Raw genomic sequence first — 18,450 nt, 5'->3', positions numbered from 1 at the left:
CTTCAGGGTTCTGACCGTTCGGGTTGGTAGATGAGCTTGGAGGGAAGGAAGCGGGCTCGGCGGGTCACGGGCGAAGAGCCAAGTGGAAGTGGAAGAGCTACGGGGTCGTTGAATTGATCCATGTTTTCCAAAGTCCCAAGATCCCCCCCGCCTTCGCCTTTTAAGACTCTGGTGGCCGTGGCCGCTCCTGCGCGTGTGCTACCACCTCACTATCCTCTTTTCATTCATCCCGCATTCACCTTTCCTGATCAATCACTTTGACAACGTCTGGCTCTTGGGTGCATCTGTACAGGGGAATCCAGACTCCAAAAACGTAACTGACTGTTCCCGAGGCTTGACCGCGTTGGACCGTGTCGCTCTCGAACTGTGTGCAGATCTGCGTCACATTTGTTTCTTGACTGGCGTATGGGAATCCGTACCCGTTACCAAACAAGCAGAAGAACAAACTCCCAAGCGCACCTGCCAATCCACTTTTGGCATTGACGCTTCCCGTTTCTCTCTCGTCTGATCCAAAAACAAATCACCTACGCACTTGAAGAGCAGCACGTACGTACGTTGACATAGACATATACACACAAAAACACATACTCTTAGGCATACAAGTCAATCGATCCCCGTTTCGCTTGTTCCAGACCACCCCCCGTCCCTTCCCCCCATCCCGACTGCTGGGAATCGACTAGGTTATTACTTTTCGAGGGTTGGTGCACTTTTCTCTCGCTCTGCCCATCAAACACACAACACATCCCATCCACCAATTCTCCAGGTACCCGCTGCAAGCTAAGGTTCATTTCGAAGCCAAGGCTCCAGTGTCTCCATCACTGTGCACTCGATTTGCCAGGGGCCCTTACTTGCGCTTTTCTCACTGCGAAAGCACTGACCGGCTGGCGCTCCCTCTCATAAAAAGCACAAGCCTACCCGCTGCACTCAGGAAATTCCTAATCAGGAAGCCCAACGACTCAATATTCTCCAGGTTCATGCTCTGGTTTCCTTTTATTCAATTGTTCATCTGAATCACAATTGAACAAAGCAAATAAACCGGCTTCTGAGACCACACCCCCCGAAACATTGAGCTTGAAATCCTTGGGTGCCTCTCCCGAAGCCTACACCAGACTCAAACCAGTAAGTTGCCTGTCTTTCCCTGTTTGAGATGCGAAGCTTTTCTGGCATGGCATTTGCATTTGATGCTCCTCTTTTCAATTCACGTTGCCCGTTCCTGCAAAGCGCCTTTTTCATCCCGTCAGGGCCACCGCCTACTCCAACAAGACAAGACAAGTCAAGTGGAAAAAAAAGTACAAGTCGAGTAACCCGTAACCTGCTACAGAAACCTATCCACGCAACAACTCCAGAAGCAGTCTAGGTCGTCGGCACCACACTCAATCGAGCAACTCCACCACTTTGCCTTTTCCATTTGGTGATACCTATCGTCGTATATACTCTACAGTAACCTCCAAATAATGGCCGACATCACTGATCAACACGACCAATCCGCCGCTGGCGACCTCGATGACTCCCACACCGTCGGCAACGGCAATGGCGCCGAGAACCGTGGTGTGAAGCGTCCGCGCAACAGCATCGCCGACGACGATGACGACGATGACGAGAAGGGTGGCCGCGAGCGTCGCAAGATCGAGATCAAGTTCATCACAGACAAGTCGCGTCGTCACATCACCTTCTCGAAGCGAAAGGCGGGTATCATGAAGAAGGTAAGTCAATTTTGTAGTTCTTTTCAACTGCCAATGCCGCCTCGACCCACGCGTCACATCACCATCGATTTCCCTCTGAAGGTCGCAATCGCAATAGCAACAGCGTTAAACGCGTCAAGCTCCAATTCGAGGTGGATCATCGCGCTAACTGTCCTTGTTCCACAGGCCTATGAATTGTCTGTTTTGACTGGCACTCAAGTTCTCCTGCTTGTCGTATCAGAGACAGGTCTAGTGTACACCTTCACTACTCCCAAGCTCCAGCCTCTGGTGACCAAGGCCGAGGGAAAGAATCTTATTCAGGTATGTGTTTGATCGCGTTTCCCCTCTTCGGACTGCGCTGTTGCCCGACAGCTAACCCATCTCCTGCAGGCTTGTTTGAACGCGCCCGAGCCCTCGCAAAATGGGGACGTCGATGACTCGAATCAGGTGGACTCTCCCGAGGAGCCCTCAAACGCACATCTACCACCCCAATCGAGTCGGCCTGGTGTTCCGCAATCGCATATGCCCGGCGGTTATATGCCCAATGTCCCGATGGACCCTCAACAGGCGATGGCTTACCAGAGCTATGTTCAGCAGCGTGGTGCGCAATATGCTATGCCGCCGCAGCAGGGCATGCCCTCTCACGCCTCGCACCAGTAGAAGAACATCCTCCGGTGTTGACGCAATGCTGGCCCTACTTTGTCCGCCTGATACCCAACATATAATGCATTCACGAGGCTCCCATTTTATACGAGCTATTCCCGACACGACAGCAAAGCAGTCATAATACTGAGCATTATGGTCCCGGCGTTGTTTGGACGTTTTGAAGTTTTTTTTTTTGCCCTCTCTTTTACGAGTCTCTCCTCTCGTTGCTCCTTGTTTCTTTTGACGACTAAACTTCATGGCATATACCACGAACAAGTCTTTCACGCTAACGACTTATTCGACATCTGACACAACTAATCACGCCGTTTCTTTTTCCAAAAGTGGCAGATGGAAAAGGCATGGCGGAAACGCCATACATACATATCCGTCATCAAGGTCAAACAAACGTGACCTGGCAACTTGAACCTGCGGAGGTATACACGTCTCTGAGTACTCTCTCCGTTCGCCGATGCCATTGCCCATCAGCAGTGACTTCCAGATCGGAACAGGACTAGCTGTAAGCGTGGTTATAGAAGTTGGATGGATTGGTCAACTGCATCACGATTTGGGAGCCACAAACAAAATGTGACGTTCGACCGGGATAGTTAGACCACTCTGGACAAGAATGAGAAACACTTCCGTGCTAAACACACTTACATTTTCGTGTATGTTTGACCCTCGTGACCGTGTCGGTTTCTTGATATTGTCGATTCGCCTCTTGGTGATGCCTGGTTCTTCTAGACCGTGGTGTCTCTTTTCATTTTAAAGCACATCACAAACAGTGGACCCTTGGTGACTCGAGTCGACGTAGGTCACTACTACCCTAACGCCCCTCTTGCAAGTCGTGAGCGTCGGGGACTCAGCGACACAGCTCTCGTCTGGTATTACTGCACCCTTGATTGACCCGATCGCTGTTCTCCGTCCGCGTGGTATTCCATGTCTCTTCTGAAATCGTCGTGGATTGCTACCAGGACCAATCCAACAAGTATAGGCAATCATAGCAGCCTCGTAATATCCTCGATGACTACGTTGAATAGTGTCCGGCCTTTGTGATTTGATCCAGCCAAAGGTGATGCGGTTAGAGTGTGAGAAGGACGGCAAAAGTCCTAGCCTAAGGTGATATAATGATAGATGCAAGAAATTCGAAATATAGGCAAGAGCAGATCCACATCGAGGTTCAGTCAATCAGTATCGACAGTTGTTGGATTGCAAATACAAAGATAGGAAAAAGGAAAAAGTAATGAAGAAACAAAAAAAAAAAAGCGAAGAGTTGAAGAAGAGGAGAAAAGACGAAAACTCTTCCGCAACGCTGTTCCCGAAACGACGTGGATGACGAAACAAGCCTATTCAAAAACAACCACCGGTGAGGAAAGCAGCCCCAGCTCACTAAACCATCTACAGTATACTGCAACCTCAAAGGAAAAGAGGGCTCGCAATCATGGCTGTGTTCATGCATGTGGACCGAAGAACCCCAGGAAAGGCAATGAGCTAACCACAGGCGGATTACGTGGATTAACGATCTGGCCTTGCTCGAGTCATGGGTATTGTGTGTTGTTATTGGAAAACTGCAAGGGCGACTGCGATGCCCGGTTTCCCCAACAAATCCGGCAGACGCAGAGACGAAAGCATCGCTATACCCGGTTGCAGTATACGAATATTCGGGCGAATCTGGCCAAGAGGGCCTCGGGGGCACGGCAAGCCATGGTTGGTTGGCCGTATCGTGGGATCTTACATTAGGCGAGAAGCCAAAAAGGCCCCCCCTCCCGTCCCCTTTCCTTAAACCCGAAAGCATCATTATGTAAGACAAGACATGAATGGACGGAAAACTAGGCCTGGGATGGGCCGTTAGGGAATTGAGAGCGTTTCTACAAACCCCCCCTCGCATTGACACTAGACTAATGGCTATCTCACCTTTGGCCAGGTGCAGTCTCGACTCATACTGGCCCGTGCTTTATGACTTGCGATAACAACTGGTAGTCTGCGTAATCGCGAGATAAGCGTACTAGGGCTGTGAGCGAGTTAATTATGAGCAAGTTTCCAATACGCTAAGCTTCTTGTAAGTCGAAGAGAACGAGACACCAAAGAAAGAAAGGCGAGAAGTGGGATTCGAGAGTGTTTTTGTATGGTGATGTGAGGGCTCAAGCCAGCAGTCCCCAAGAACCTGTGTCCTAACTGCACCACGTAGACATATTAAAAACAACCGTGTTGCAGACTCATTGTCTGGTCTGCACCATAACGCCTTTCCATGACTCTAAACCTCAAATGGCTTTCCTGGCCCCCTAGCGATGAATCCCAAAATGACCTGCATGCCTCCTTCCTCATCATAAATTTTGAAAGTAGCATATATCGTTCCACGTGAAAAGGTTCTAGTACATGAATCTAGTGCTCTGCGGCGATGGTGTATCGACCCACCAGCATACTGCCGACGAAGACACCACCGAGTACTGAAAGGAAGTAGCCAACGTTCATGGTCATAACTGCCAACATGCTGCGTAAAACGAATCAGTCCACCCGTCCGTTACAAAGGGACAAGTCAAGATATAATCATGAAGAACTTACAGAAGATAGCCAACACCAGCGATAATGGTATCAATGACAGCGCGGATGGGATCGACCGACAGCCTCCAGGGCCTCGCGACCAGGCCCTTCTTGCCGACGACCATGACGTTCTCCTCGACGCCGTTCTCGGTCAGCGTCATGCGCTTGGCGAGGCTGTCGCTCGACACCTGCTCCGCGGCGGGAAGCTTGCCCTGGACGGCGACGAAGCGCCGGTTGAGCTCCCGGTCGAGCCACCGGCTCTCCTGCACCGTCTTGGCCGCCAGCAGGCCCCGCATCACCGCGCCCAGCACGATCAGGAAGATGCACGTCGCCGCGTACGTGCCGACGCCGTTCGGCGTCCACGCCGTCGAGTACAGAGGCGTCGCCATCGTGTTCTGGAACACGGCCATCATCATCATCGACGTGCTGCTGGTCGAGGAGGAGTCCATATCCATGTCCATGGTCATGCTGGTCGCAGCTTCGGTGACGGCGTCTCCGTGGGGTGCCATTATGATTATTTGTTTGGTTGGGGGGGAGAGAGTATAGGTGGTAGAACAGAGTGTAGTCTTCGAGCAGAAATTATAGATGCAAGTATAAGCAGGCGCCGGGCCTGGGGTTCAGGAAAAAAGACAGTTGGTTGGGTGGGGCTGATTATCGTAAGGGAGGGTAGTGGCGGGTGTGGGTTGGCTCTTTTTAGGTATACGTCGAGCTGATAGATCTATGTAGATATGGGGGCGATGAGAGTGTTCTTATTTTCGTCACTATATGAGGTCCGGCCTGATGAACTTTGAATGAAATTTACCATGACCTGGCCCTGAATATCGAGGTGTATTATACCAAGATGCCGAGAGGTTTTGCGATGGTTTGTGAGACACTGCAAACCGTTGGCAAGAAGGCACAACCCTGAAGCATTGGCGAGGTCGTGGGGTGAGCTTGTTCTTCAAACACAGTGGACCTAGACAGGACTCTCGAGGAACACCTTCACAAAGTGGACACCATATGAGCTTAGGGATGCGCATTGACTACAGGACGTCCGACGTGCTTGGAGTCCAATCGGAAGCCAGAGTATACCCTATGGGAAGATATGCGAACGGCAGGATCGTCAAGTTTTGGAGACGGGACAGATGCAAATACTCTGTATTTGCCAGCCAATTTTTCTCTCCCGTGTTTTACGGCTGCCAACGACCATCATGTTTGGGTCTCGTAGGCTACGTACCCGTGGCGCGGCTTGGTCAGCTACTTTCGGCAGCTCCCACTTGTCAATCGCTATTCGAAGACAAAGATCTGATCATCTTTCCTTTTGTGCTCAAATGCCCTCGGACGGTCTCACACACTCCCGGTTTCGTACATGATCGACACGCTAGCACGCTCACCCCTCAGTAAGAGATGGCACTAAGAACACAAGCATTTTGAGTGGAGCATGTAACATTCCTTAGCGGTCTAGAACTCACAACGCCGCCTCCAGTTTGGTGGTGCGCGGGAGCGGGAGAGGCTTTCGTTCCTTCGCTCGCATCGTGGAACCATTGCCTTGGGATTTCCGCTTTCGATGAGCTCATCCGAGGTCGTTTCCTATGCAATTTCAATCAAGCATTATTAATGCCATATACGGGAGCTTCCTTTCAACGTCCAAAACGAGCTCAGATGTTCGTTTTGTCGAAATCACACCGCACCCGTTGCTTGCGTCGATTTGGTTTCCCTCGATTGTTCGGGCTTCTCTTCGTCGACGACGTCCTTGACAGCCGGCTTCAAGCTAACTCACTTTGCAAATCTAATACTTTGAGCTCTCTATTGTGACCTGAGTCCTCCTATATTTCTATAGCAGTCTAGATCTCTTCTGTCCGTTCTCCCAGCCTCTTAAACTTCTGACAGATTGCGTCACAGGACCTCCCTAACGGGCAACGCTAAGTTTTGATGCTCTGTTCGACACAATCATCCGGGATAGCATGAAGCTGGGCTCAAGCCTTGTCCCCGCTGTGATCATGCAAGAGGACTTGGCGAACATATTGGGACTAGAGTTGTTGTGACAAGAAAAACATTTTTGAGGGACCATGTCAACATCCTGATCGCCGTGCCATGATCTACGAACAAAAGTGATTATATTGATACGCGCAGACGTACAGTTAATATTTGTGACCTCTTGGTCTTCCTAACCGAGATCTTCGAACTTGCCGACTTAATTTTTGGTCCTGTAATATTTTAGGTCGAATTTCGACATAACGTATAACGACCATGCTTATGTTTTCTGGTGGATCGCCATATCATACCCACGGAACAACATTTCCTCCCACAAGATCACCGTTTTCTCCCGGAAGATGACTGTCTTCTCACAAAAGCTAACTACACTTCTCCCGGCGGATCGCTGCCATCTCCCAACAGATGATCATCATTCCCTGCAGAGTCTGTGTCCTCGTCCCAAAGGGCGGCATTGGATTCATCTTCAACTTCGCAAATAGCATCAACAGTGTGCCCCAAAGCCACGAACCACGGATCTGTCAGCTCCCGCGGAGTCTCCGTCCGCCCGTCGTGTTGTATTTCGTGAAACCACAATCTCTTATAAGCGATACACACCCGATCAAATTTCCGTACGACCCGCTTGAACGAATCTGTGCGACTATACACATCTAAAAAAGATGCTAGATCTCTCAAAGCTCTGCTCTTGCAAGCTGTTTCTTGTATGAGTGAGCTCCGATACCACTGCTCGACGTGTTCAAAAATCCATCTGGCCCAGTATACATCGGTGATGTTTCTGCTGAGTGGATGGACTTCGCCGCTCCGCATAGCAGCCCAGCTCATCCTCCTTGTCGGAGCGCACGGCCCACAGGGGAACTGAAGCTGTAAGGAAAGAAGATTCTCAATGTCACGGCCATCACTGTGTACGAAACCGAGATTAGCCATTATTATATCCACGCCGCGAAGAATTCCTCCCCAGGTATTCGCCGAATTCGCAACGCAAGCATGTAAATGGGAAAATCTAGATGTCCTTTGTTACTTACATGCTATGTTCGCACATGTACCTTGGGATCGCCCTGCAGTAGGGACAACTGAGATCCAAGCCTTCGCGAAATCTGATTTTAAACCACTCTTTTAAACACCTTAGGTGAAACGTGTGCTGACATGGCAGTTTGGCGAACAGAGAAAAGCTGCGAATCAAGCAGATTGGGCACTCCATACCACTGCCGGAAGACTGTTGTGAACTACCATCTCTAGTTGCCTCTCCATGAGGGCGCATTGTAAAGGATGTCATGAAGGGCAACGGCGGAGTCATGTCGAAGTTTATGGTCGGGAGTTATTGAAAGGCCAAGAGCGGTCAAGACTTCGCAGTGTGACTGCAACACTGACTAATAATAATAAATATGTTGCAGTAAACGGATTTAAGGAGGTGAGCGTAGGCCTGAAAATAGAGTATCGGAGATAGATTGGGTAAGTAACTCAAACCACAGCAAGTTTCTCAGTGGACGGAAAAGAAAAGAAAAGATTCGTTTTTGCGGTGTTTATTTTGGTACCGGCCTGAACAAGTTCAATACATGAGGTCGTTGTATCAAAAGCTCTAGCTGTACTTCTGGCTAGGGGGTATAATGCAATGATGTTAGATCTTTAGCAAAGTGCTTTGAGGTTGCAGCCATTGTACTTATCTGCGTATGTGCAAGATCTTGCTACTTTATCTCATCGGATCTCAGTCCAAGTTGGCATTCACGTGAACTATAGCGTCGCGTTGTTGACTTTACATTTAGCATGACACTCTACGTTCTACGCTGAGGTGGAAGAAATGTCAATGATTTGGAGAATTTTTTTTGTCTGGTACTATGCTGCCGAAACTGTGAGACTGTTGTCTTCCAAAACGTGCTCGACCTATTAACGAAGACGCTTTGTACATGAAACCTTTTGTAAAATACCATTCTAAAGGCGTTGAATCTGGCTTAGTAGTAATTTTCGGTTGCGAACCGTATTAGCTCATCAAGCAACTTCGCCGTTATTATTGAGGCCCCTTGACTGTTGACTGTTTACTCTTGGTATGCATGGCTGAAATAAATTATACAGCTATAGATGTCAACCTCCGACGGATATTTTTCATGACTTTATAGCATATCAAATTCCTTGCAATGCTCAAGTGACATAATAGTCTTTGAGATCTGATCGTGCCTATGATTGCCATCACAATCTCAGTTTCCACGGACCCGCGTAACACACCACTCTACTGGAGTTGACGTATATTGGAGTTCCTCATTATGCTTCCCGATAATTATCACACCGGAATGATGGAATGATTGTTCCATCATTTATTTAGCCAACTGTATTTTGCCTATAGACGCATAGCTGACCAGCAACAAATACAAACAATAAAACGTTTCCGCTCTGTTGTTTCGATTTTTCGCAAACTCGATAGGCAACAACCGTTTCCTATCTTAGGCAAATAAAAAGATTCCACAGAAGTTGACTTCGGCGACCATTGAAGTCACAGCTCACATCATCCAGGCTTCAACAAAATTTTGTCCCTTCCTCAACCCCTTGGCTCGAATTAGAGATGCTGCCATTGTCTACCGACGATCGGTGAGCAACCTCTGAAAACAGGGCGTCACATGCAGGAATTGACTTGTCCTTAGAAAGCACCATGGAGAAATCAGAAGGGGCAGATCCGGCCATGGGAAATTGTGTCGATTGAATAGCGTTGTCGCAGGCATCGAAACCATCGACCTCTCCGATAATCTCCCCACTGAGCTTCGAATGAAAATATGGCGCCAGAGTTGGAGCACCGCATAGTCACGCTGCACTACAGAAACGAATTCCGCTCGACGATTTCTCGGGCCGAGATGCATCATACCTGCTACTCAAAGTCCAAATCAAAGCTCCCCGTCACCCTTCGGGTCAATCGCAAAGTCCGTGAGGAGACGCTCAGGCACTATCATATATGCATCAGACGTTTTGGTTGCCCCTCGAAAGTCTACTTCAGCTCTAAGTTGGACATTCTCCGTATCACCAATATTGAACGATGGCACCTTGCTTTTGAGAGACGTGGCCTTGTCAGAATACGAAGATTGGCATTTCCTGAACAAATGGCTGCCACAAGTGATGGCGTGAGGGAACGGCGCAAGGGACGGGCCGACGATTTTTCGCTTGGCTGAGCTCCCCCGTTTCCTTCCCAGACTGGAGGAGGTGTGGTTGGGCCACAAATATGAGGCTGGAGACCGCATTGGCCGACGAAGTATCATTACAAGTCAGCTTGATCTCCAACTTTCTGAGCTCGTGATCCAAACAACTATGACGCCGACTAACACTGGTGGACGCTTCTTAGACTCTACGTCCCACGAGAGTGAACGAGAATACAGCGTGTAATGGGCCAAGGTCATAATTCCTGGATTGGCACTGACAAGGAGATTCTGATGGCTAATCTCGTAGTTCCCATGACGACTCTGGCCAGAAACGACGCTGCGCCGGAAGACAAAGCAAACAGTTCAAGGCTGGTCCAAATCGCCAAAAACCACAAATCACACACAAGTAGAAGCTCTGAAATGACTCAGTTAACCTATGTATTGTTCAATTTCCTAAATCTGATCGCTCGACCCGGGACTTCTGCAATGGCAACATGACAGCCCATTGCCTATCACGTCCAACCACTCCCAGTAACCCCTTGATTGACCCGACCCTGCACGAATAGGTATGGTTGATTTCAGCAGAAATCATTGTGGAGTTTTTAGCTTATTTGAAGTCTTCCACTGAGACATGAGCCGCATCTTGAATGCTCGCAGGCCATGCACTCGGAAAGCTCCTCGGAGTATCGCACATCTGGTCTTTGACATTGGCAGCAATACCAGACAAACACGAATTGAGGCGGGAATTTATGGTTAGACTGCATCTTTGATGTTGTGTGGTCTTGTGAGAGACCCTGTGCAGATGTCATTTTGGTTCTTTGCAGAAATGGTGTTCGAGGAGTAGCTTGAGTAGACCGTACGATGTGTGTTCGTGTCTGCGTCTCGAAGATTCAGTTCGCGGTGGTGTTCATGTCGGAGTGGAGAGAAAGACAGACGGCATATTCGGCTTTCTTATACTCATCATATGCTTGTTGTTATGTCTCAATCTCTTTGTATTTGACTCGTCTGACGGTCTCACATCCTGTCGACGTCATGTTGTTTTTATAGAACACATGGCTTTCTGGTTATGTGAATAACAAAACTAAGAAATAAGAAGAAGAAGGTAGAAGTAAGTGCAATGTGTACAACAGGATAAGGGGTACAAATGTCAACAGTGAAGACTCCCACGTAGTCATTGTTGTTGCCATTGGCTAATGAATAACGTGCAACATATAACAACTTTCTTTCATTCTTCAAAGTCCTGGAGATCTCAGATAACTAACAAAGCCTTTTGGCCACCCACAATTGCATTTGACCACTGTCAAGTGACAGATTCCAAGTATTCAGGATATCACTACCAGAAGCCCATACCATGCTTGATAGTATCCAAGCCCTGGTTTGTACTTTGTCCATGTCACCCAGATGTAGCCCTTCGTGAATCGAATAACATTAGTACGTTCGGGGAGGCTCATATCAGATGTATCCTGGACAAAGTGTTACCCCCTGTCTGCCGGAGGACCAGCGTCCAAAGAGGTGACAGGTTCTCGTGCTTAGCATCCAGCAGAGCCTTTAGAACAGTTCAGAACACTTACTTCTAACGGAGCGCTGCGCCTGTGATGCATCAAATGTTCTTTATCCCCCTTGTAGCTCGGGAAATGTGGATAAGTACCATACTCTAATAGACAGAGCAGACTTCGTCAGTGATATACCATGGAACCGCTCTTTGCTTGAATGTGTTGCTTCAACAGACTATCACATCTGGTAAGTTGATTGACCAGTAGCCTCGGAATCAGCACATGATGTGACGTTCATGTAACCTTCTACTTTCCCGCAATTCTGCTCGATGAAGCACGTGTCTTCTCCATTCTCTCTTTGTCCTTTTTGGTAGCACTTCGAAAGCCTTAACCTACGTCGAACATCATTGAGCAGCCTCTGAGACGAACAGTGCTTGTCTTGAATATTACGAGCACCACTTCTCAACTCCTTACTCTAGATTCCGATCCTGAGTCCAGCCCTCGACCTTGGTACTCTCTTACGCCAGCGCCCACGGGTTCAGACCGCTGTATGCCAGAACATGAGGACATCGCATGTCAAACCTGTGAGAACAGAGGGACCTTCGTTTACCGAACCCTGTGGGCAGTCTGTCGGGCGGGATGGTCGAACATCTGTAACGTCTCAAGCGCCGGCATGCGCTTTACGCACAATGAGTCGGTCACAGCGGTAGCCCATCCAACGCGGAGGCCGATACGCCAGTTGAGAACGCCCTCTCGGGTGGCGATATTATACCGTTGGGTAACAAGCTGCCTGCGAAGAGGACTGTCCCTTGACTGACTCCCTGCCCTCAGCTCGTTGCCGTCTCAGTGTACTCAGGGAGAAGCACCCTTCACTCGGGGTACCATTGTTTACATTAGAGCGTGGACCTTGTACTCAGCAATGCCGAGATCAAGTATTGCAGTAGAAGAGGCGACGATAAAGTGACGCCCTAGTTATACTGTGTTATGCAGGACACGTTTGCGCAGCGACTGAGTTATGACCCAAGTCATGCGCTCAACAGAAATAGATTTCGAGTCGTTATTAATACGTTTCTAAAGCGAAGTGAACATCTGCCTGAAGAAGTTTTCTAGGGTATCCTTAGTGATACATGACCACCCCCAAACCTCTGAACTCCGTGCTTGTCAGTATACCTTTCAGTCGTCTTCACATAAGCCGGCCCTGGCCCCCTCGTATCTGGACGTCCCTACAATGCTACATCCTGAAAGCTCGCGCCATCACCGGGACTCGGGGCCGGTTTCTCGTCTTCATCTCCTTCGCCGTCATCGCCTCGGTCTGTCTTACTGCTCTCTTTTGGTCTCAAGGCCACCTTCTGGGCATCCTTGTCCTCGAGCCTCATCTTCTGCTCGTCCCCAGCCGCTCTTGCTTTGTCCTCAGCCTTCTCGTCACCATCATCGTCGTCGTCGTCGTCCTCCTCCTCTTCGTCCCCGTCATCGCTGCTCTCCTCGTCCTTCTTCTCGGCAGCGTCCTTGGCCTCGCCATTCTCGGCCGGCGGCTCAGGAGGCAGCGCCTTGTCCTGGTGCGGCTCGGGCTGGGCGGGCCTGTCCAGCTGGCTCTCGGTCTCGGAGGGCCCGGGCCTCAGGGCGTCGAGGTAGAACTTGGTGACGCCGAGGATCCTGCCGTTCTTCTCGCAAGCCTCGACCCACTCGGGCCGGACGACGGGGATGTTCATCTCGACGGCCTTCTCCCAGGCCATGCCCCTGCCCTCGGTGGTGACGAAGTGGGTGGTGTCGATGCGGACGCCGTCGACGATCTTGGCGCCGATGCGGTCGACGGCCCTGGCGAGCCCCTCGCGGACGGCGCCGGGCAAAATGCCGGTGGTGATGGTGACGCCGGACAGGTCGGTCATCTTGTGGGTCTTGACGACGACCTCGTCGGAGCGGAAGGTGCCGGCGCTCGTGCGCAGGATCATGTAGAAGGAGTACTCGGTGTCGACGGCCAAGCCGCTGATCTTGGTGCTGTGCATGTGCAGGGGCCGGGGGATGTTGCCGGCCTTCTGGCCGTTGCGGTAGAGCGACAGCGAGATGAGGTCCGCCGTCGCCAGCTCGATGGGGTCCCACTCCAGCACGACCGAGGTCTGGGTGGCATTGCGGCAGCGCAGGACCGGCGTCGAGGGCTCAGAGGCCCCGAAGGCCTTGTAGATCTGGTCCTGCAGGGAGGAGAAGCGCGACTCGGCCGCCGTCTCGGACTTGGCGTTGCGCGAGACGGTGATGTCGACGATGGAGCCCGAGGCGATGTTGGGCGGGAGGAGGATGGAGGGGAATTCGATCTAGACAGGTGCACCGTCAGCATTTGTCATGGGAGGATATAGCCTTGAGAAACGCGAGTGTCCAGCAGGAAGCGCCCAAGACGTTACTTGCGCGCCCTCCAAAAACTCCTGACGTGTTTGCGACTAGACAATGTGCATGCATGAGAGGCTCATGAGCTTCTAGGATGGGGACCTACTAAACGCTTGTCAGGGGTCAAGAGGACGGTGACGCCGGCGTCGACCTTGCCGACGGTGAGCGAGACCAACATCTTGGGGTTCGAGATGTCAGTTTGAGTTGAGGCGGTTTTCAATTGGGGTTGTTTGGTGACGCTATGCGCAGGTCGACTTGGGAGCTGGGTCTTGGTCTTGATCTTGATTTCTTGTGGTCGTCCCCGTAGTAGTTGTGGCTGCGGCTGCGTGTCTGTGCCTGTGCCTGTGCCTGTGCCTGTGTCTGTGTCTGTATCTGCAAGGATGTTCAGGCTGCAGGTGTCGTAACAGGGGTACTTGCTATAATGCCGATCAATTACTAGAGCTTGGGCTTGTCCTTGGGCTTGGGCTTGGGCGCGGGCTTGGTTCTTGACACCTTGTCCCTGAGCCGCAACTTGGAAGCCAATTAAAATCAACAACAAGAACAGCACTATCATTTTCGCACGTTTGCTGAGGAATGTAGAATCGAGAAGTTGTCGTACGTATAGGTGGCTGATAAGATCATAATGGGTCACGCACACGCAAACATAGACACGCGTTTGTGCCAGGTTTTCGTTGGGTGTTGGACCAAATTACAGTCCATCGCAATAAAGTGGGTATCGGTATCAACCGAGTTGTCAAGTAGAGTATGTAACACGTAGATATACACTTTTGTCTCACATCCCCCGAGCGAGTTGTCATGTGGTACATTACCAGCAACTCGCCAGCTTTCGAGCACTAAATAAACAATATGTGCGCCAGCTCGGCTCAATTCCGCGGCTTTCGCTGACGGTGTTGGAAACTAACATCCTTGCTATGTTGGGTTTCACGTCTTGCTCGCGGTTTCCGGCTATCACTCCCTTCACGAGTCTGATGAGCCTGTCCGACGAGCTCTGCCATGGCTTCCTTGACAATGGCTCTCCCTATTACCAAGATGTCGGGTGAAGTGAGATGACAAAAGTCCTTTGGCTTGGGGCATTGGACCCTGAGGGTTCCGAAAAGGGTCAACGGGTCGTCTGATCGGGGAGTCTGCCCGTACTCAACCAGTCTTCTGCCAAAGCGATCGTACCCCTTCTCCTCGAGGGCAAGCCTGATCCCGCGGCTCAGTCGACGCTGGGCCGTGGTGCAGACAAAGGGGGCGACGTTTCCGTAAGCATTGACGCTCCACCAGAGGGGTCGAGTGCCATCAGACCACTCTATGCAACGCTCCAGAACGGATCCTGCAAAGGGGTGTTCCAGAGTATCAAGCCATTTCATATCTAGTCTCTCAAATAGATGGCGGTTACCGTACTGTGCCTGAATATTGCACAGGTTGGATTTGAGCCGAAAGGCCAAGCGCCTTAGTTGGGCTGGGAAGCCGATGTCATATTTCTTCGCCACGGTTATGACATGGGCACCAGGAACGACGCCGGTTGCTGGGTCAGCAGGCCGAGACAGAGGCCGTCCCATGAACATGGTCTTGCTGTAGTTTTCCACCGAGCCATGATCAGAAACATGTTTGCTTGTGGCAGCTTGCTGCTGTTTGTCTACCGCGTTGGCCGGTTTTGATGTGTTGTTCCTGGAACGGTTCGCGGTCGAGACATTGCGCGCGGGGAGCTGGTCAGCAGATATGCGATTGCGAAGGTGTTGGGTGGGTGTCTGGAGCCGTGGGATCGAGCGGCTCAGCGGCGCCCTCGTCATGACCCTCACGCCGACGCTGGGGCTGACGCTGGTGCTGAGGCTGACAGTATCCTTATCCTTCTCTCGATGAAAGCGCAAGAGCTCATTGCTGCAGGCGTTGGGGTTGGAGGACGGCGAAGCTGCAGGTCTAGCTGAATGACGTTTCGCGACAGACAGACACCCCAGGCTCTAGAATAAAAAGTTGAAAGGAAGCAGGAGGATCTGAAAGCTTCCCTCCCGAGTCGGTCGAGCTACTTGCAGCACCAAGTAGCTTTTGGAAATAGGTACAAAGGTTCGACCAGCTAAGGCTGGCAGCGCTGGGGTCCAAGAAAGTACCCATGTCATCAAGTGACCTGGCCTTGAAATTTCTCCGACCTTCAGCAGGGATCAATCAGTCTTGCACGGCTCCCGTCCAGCGAATCCCAAACCAAAGCAAACCGGACAAAGCCGCTAAGCCTCAGCAGAATGTGACCCCACTCAGCGTTAGGCCTGTATTACTCACACCTTTTGCGGCGAGGGGATTGGGGCAAACCTGCAGGTGCTACCCGCTGGAGCTACCCGCTGGAGCTGGAGCGCACAAAGTAGAGCCGCCTCAGCAAAAGCAGAGCAGAGGCAGAGCAAAAGCAACTCGGCGCCCACTGAGTCGCACCACCCAGGACCACCCCTGGGCCCATTTTTTCGCCCTCCACGTCCCGGAGAAAGCCACTGAACTTTTGCACTATTCAATCTGACCCCGTCCCATTGTCCCTCATAAGCCCCTCCATCGTCACCACACAACCCGGCCCATTCCTGCTTTTTATAATCTTCTGCACAAACAACAACACACCCCCGAACTGAAGCCGCGACCACACACACAGCTCTTCACCACCACAGCTTGGTTACGTAGCAGAAACAAGCCGCCGACATGCCTAAGAACAAGGGAAAGGGAGGAAAGAACCGAGTGAGTCTTTAATTCCTCTCCAAAAAAAACAAAACAAAAAAACAACGTCCTTTCCCCCCCACTTCCTCGTGCTGACCCGCCAAACAGCGTAGGGGTAAGAACGAGAACGACAACGAGAAGCGCGAGCTCGTCTTCAAGGACGAGGGCCAGGAGTATGCCCGTAAGTAAACATGCCACCCTCTGATGAACCGGCCCCGATGCTGACGGCTGCGCCCCCTTGCAGAGGTTGTCAAGATGCTGGGTAACGGCAGGCTCGAGACCCTCTGCTTCGACGGCACCAAGCGACTGGGCCACATCCGCGGCAAGCTCAGGAAGAAGGTCTGGATCAACCAGGGCGACATCATCCTCCTCTCCCTCAGAGACTACCAGGACGAGAAGGGCGACGTCATCATGAAGTACACCGCCGACGAGGCCCGTTCCCTCAAGGCCTACGGAGAGCTGCCCGAGTCCGCCAAGATCAACGAGACCGATACCTACGGCCCCAACGAGGATGGCGAGTGCAACTTCGAGTTCGACGAGGACCGCGACTCGGAAGACGACGACGAGGGCGCTGCCGGCAAGGACATCGAGATCGACGACATCTAAGCCGCCTGCCCGCCCCCCACACACAGCCCGCCTTCGATGCGCAAGACAAGCATGGTCCACCTGGTCGTTTGTCGTCGTCTGCAGCTCGAGACCCTCTCGTCGTAGGCCGCCAAACACGATCGGGGAAAGCTGTCTTCTCTCTCAAACCCATCCTATCCTATACACACGCCTTGTCTGCTCTCCTCGACGAGCTTTGTCATATGCGTTCGATGGTGTTCCGCGACAGTTGGACATGTGGTAGTTGGAGTGAACCATGGTGGGAGAGACGTCATGGGTCTTAAAAACTTTTTGGGGATGTGTTGATTCTCGGAAGTCCTTACTGTTTTCGTTGAGTGTGTTCTTTTTTTCGACGACCCAATATTTATGTAGGGGGAAATGAGGTAATGATCATGGTAATGACCTTCCCGCTTTCCGGTAGACTTGAATACATGCATCTCCTTCTTCCCCGGACCTTTGGCATCACCGTGAATACGTATAAAAAGGATAAAACATGGCATCCTAGGGAAGTCATCAGCCGCCTTCGAAGACGAGAGATCTCAATCACCTCCCCATCGTAAACACACCCGTGATCTGTGCAAACATGAGCGCGATGAAAATACTCGTGATACATGAGCAACATGTGACAAAGCGATCTGACGGGTCCTCTGGCGATCCTGTGCGTGAACTGCGCGGGAGAACTTTGGGCCACCGAGTACGACGGGGAAGTGCTGCATGACATGGTCGTCTTGACCTTGGTCGCAAAAAAAACCTTACATACTGAGGGTGCGATTCTTTTCTACGCAGTGTTTTCCACCGTCGTTCTGGGAGGTTTAGCTGGCTCGAGTCCAACTCCGCCACGCGTGACGCGGGCAGGGACAAGCACAGGATCAGCAGGAAAACAGCGGAGGCTATCTTTTGTGTAATCAGTTTTTATTCTTTTTTATTCCGAGCTGTCTCCCGGCCCATGATGGCCTTAGGGGAAGGGTGGGTGTTTTAACATATGTCTTTACTGCTGCTGCTCATTTCGTCCTCTAGTCGCCAACGAGATCCGGCACCTGATATAGAAGCCCCCCCCCCCTAATCATCATGCTTCTGCTCCTTGACCAATGGTCACCCCCATTCAAAGGATCGCCCCCTCACCATTCTCTTATCCCAAAGGTTTCTCTCTGCTCAGCCTTTGAGTCCTAACTTTTTAAGAAAAAAAGAAGAAGCAAACAAGAACAATCAGCCGGCCCAAAACGCCGGAAAATCCCCCGCATCGGCTCGCGCGAGTGGACGTGGTCTTAACCTGCACATTCTGTCGTGGTAAATAAAATATCCGTAAAGAAGCATATCGATGCGGATTGTTTGAGAAATTACCCACTCCCTGGT

The 18,450-nt window shown here is 51.1% G+C and overlaps 6 protein-coding genes across 6 annotated transcripts; 2 read left to right on the top strand and 4 right to left on the bottom strand.

Moving 5' to 3' along the window:
- Positions 1-1,454: 1,454 nt before the first annotated feature.
- On the top strand, positions 1,455-2,342 carry BKA67DRAFT_540465 (SRF-type transcription factor; the record flags this gene model as incomplete). Its single annotated transcript, XM_046100778.1, has 3 exons — positions 1,455-1,703; positions 1,869-2,003; positions 2,073-2,342. The coding sequence occupies 3 exons, from the start codon at positions 1,455-1,457 to the stop codon at positions 2,340-2,342; spliced, it is 654 nt and encodes a 217-aa protein (XP_045953515.1).
- Positions 2,343-4,706: 2,364 nt separating this feature from the next.
- On the bottom strand, positions 4,707-5,314 carry BKA67DRAFT_525511 (Ctr copper transporter; the record flags this gene model as incomplete). Its single annotated transcript, XM_046098670.1, has 2 exons — positions 4,707-4,815; positions 4,887-5,314. 2 exons carry the CDS (start codon positions 5,312-5,314, stop codon positions 4,707-4,709), a joined length of 537 nt encoding a protein of 178 aa, XP_045953514.1.
- A 1,888-nt stretch (positions 5,315-7,202) lies between these two features.
- BKA67DRAFT_540463 (uncharacterized protein) lies at positions 7,203-7,760 on the bottom strand (the record flags this gene model as incomplete). Its single annotated transcript, XM_046100777.1, has 1 exon — positions 7,203-7,760. The coding sequence occupies one exon, from the start codon at positions 7,758-7,760 to the stop codon at positions 7,203-7,205; it is 558 nt and encodes a 185-aa protein (XP_045953513.1).
- A 4,908-nt stretch (positions 7,761-12,668) lies between these two features.
- On the bottom strand, positions 12,669-13,999 carry BKA67DRAFT_595153 (chitin biosynthesis protein; the record flags this gene model as incomplete). Its single annotated transcript, XM_046105128.1, has 2 exons — positions 12,669-13,751; positions 13,928-13,999. 2 exons carry the CDS (start codon positions 13,997-13,999, stop codon positions 12,669-12,671), a joined length of 1,155 nt encoding a protein of 384 aa, XP_045953512.1.
- A 322-nt stretch (positions 14,000-14,321) lies between these two features.
- Positions 14,322-15,754, bottom strand: BKA67DRAFT_422596 (uncharacterized protein). The gene has a single exon (XM_046096824.1). It carries the CDS (start codon positions 15,594-15,596, stop codon positions 14,685-14,687), a length of 912 nt encoding a protein of 303 aa, XP_045953511.1. The 5' UTR covers positions 15,597-15,754; the 3' UTR covers positions 14,322-14,684.
- Positions 15,755-16,444: 690 nt separating this feature from the next.
- BKA67DRAFT_422504 (putative eukaryotic translation initiation factor 1A) lies at positions 16,445-17,281 on the top strand. Its single transcript, XM_046096823.1, has 3 exons — positions 16,445-16,515; positions 16,603-16,675; positions 16,741-17,281. Exons 2-3 carry the CDS (start codon positions 16,670-16,672, stop codon positions 17,098-17,100), a joined length of 366 nt encoding a protein of 121 aa, XP_045953510.1. The 5' UTR covers positions 16,445-16,515; positions 16,603-16,669; the 3' UTR covers positions 17,101-17,281.
- Positions 17,282-18,450: the final 1,169 nt, after the last annotated feature.

Source organism: Truncatella angustata (assembly GCF_020726525.1).
Source record: "Truncatella angustata strain MPI-SDFR-AT-0073 chromosome Unknown BKA67scaffold_9, whole genome shotgun sequence".
Lineage (NCBI taxonomy): Eukaryota > Fungi > Ascomycota > Sordariomycetes > Amphisphaeriales > Sporocadaceae > Truncatella > Truncatella angustata.
Note: the sequence above shows the minus strand (reverse complement) of the source record. Positions and strands in the feature narration are given on the sequence as shown.

Bases quoted from the DNA above. Each gene is read 5' to 3' on its own strand.
- BKA67DRAFT_422596 (XM_046096824.1), bottom strand. From the start codon at position 15,596: ATGACGAGGGCGCCGCTGAGCCGCTCGATCCCACGGCTCCAGACACCC.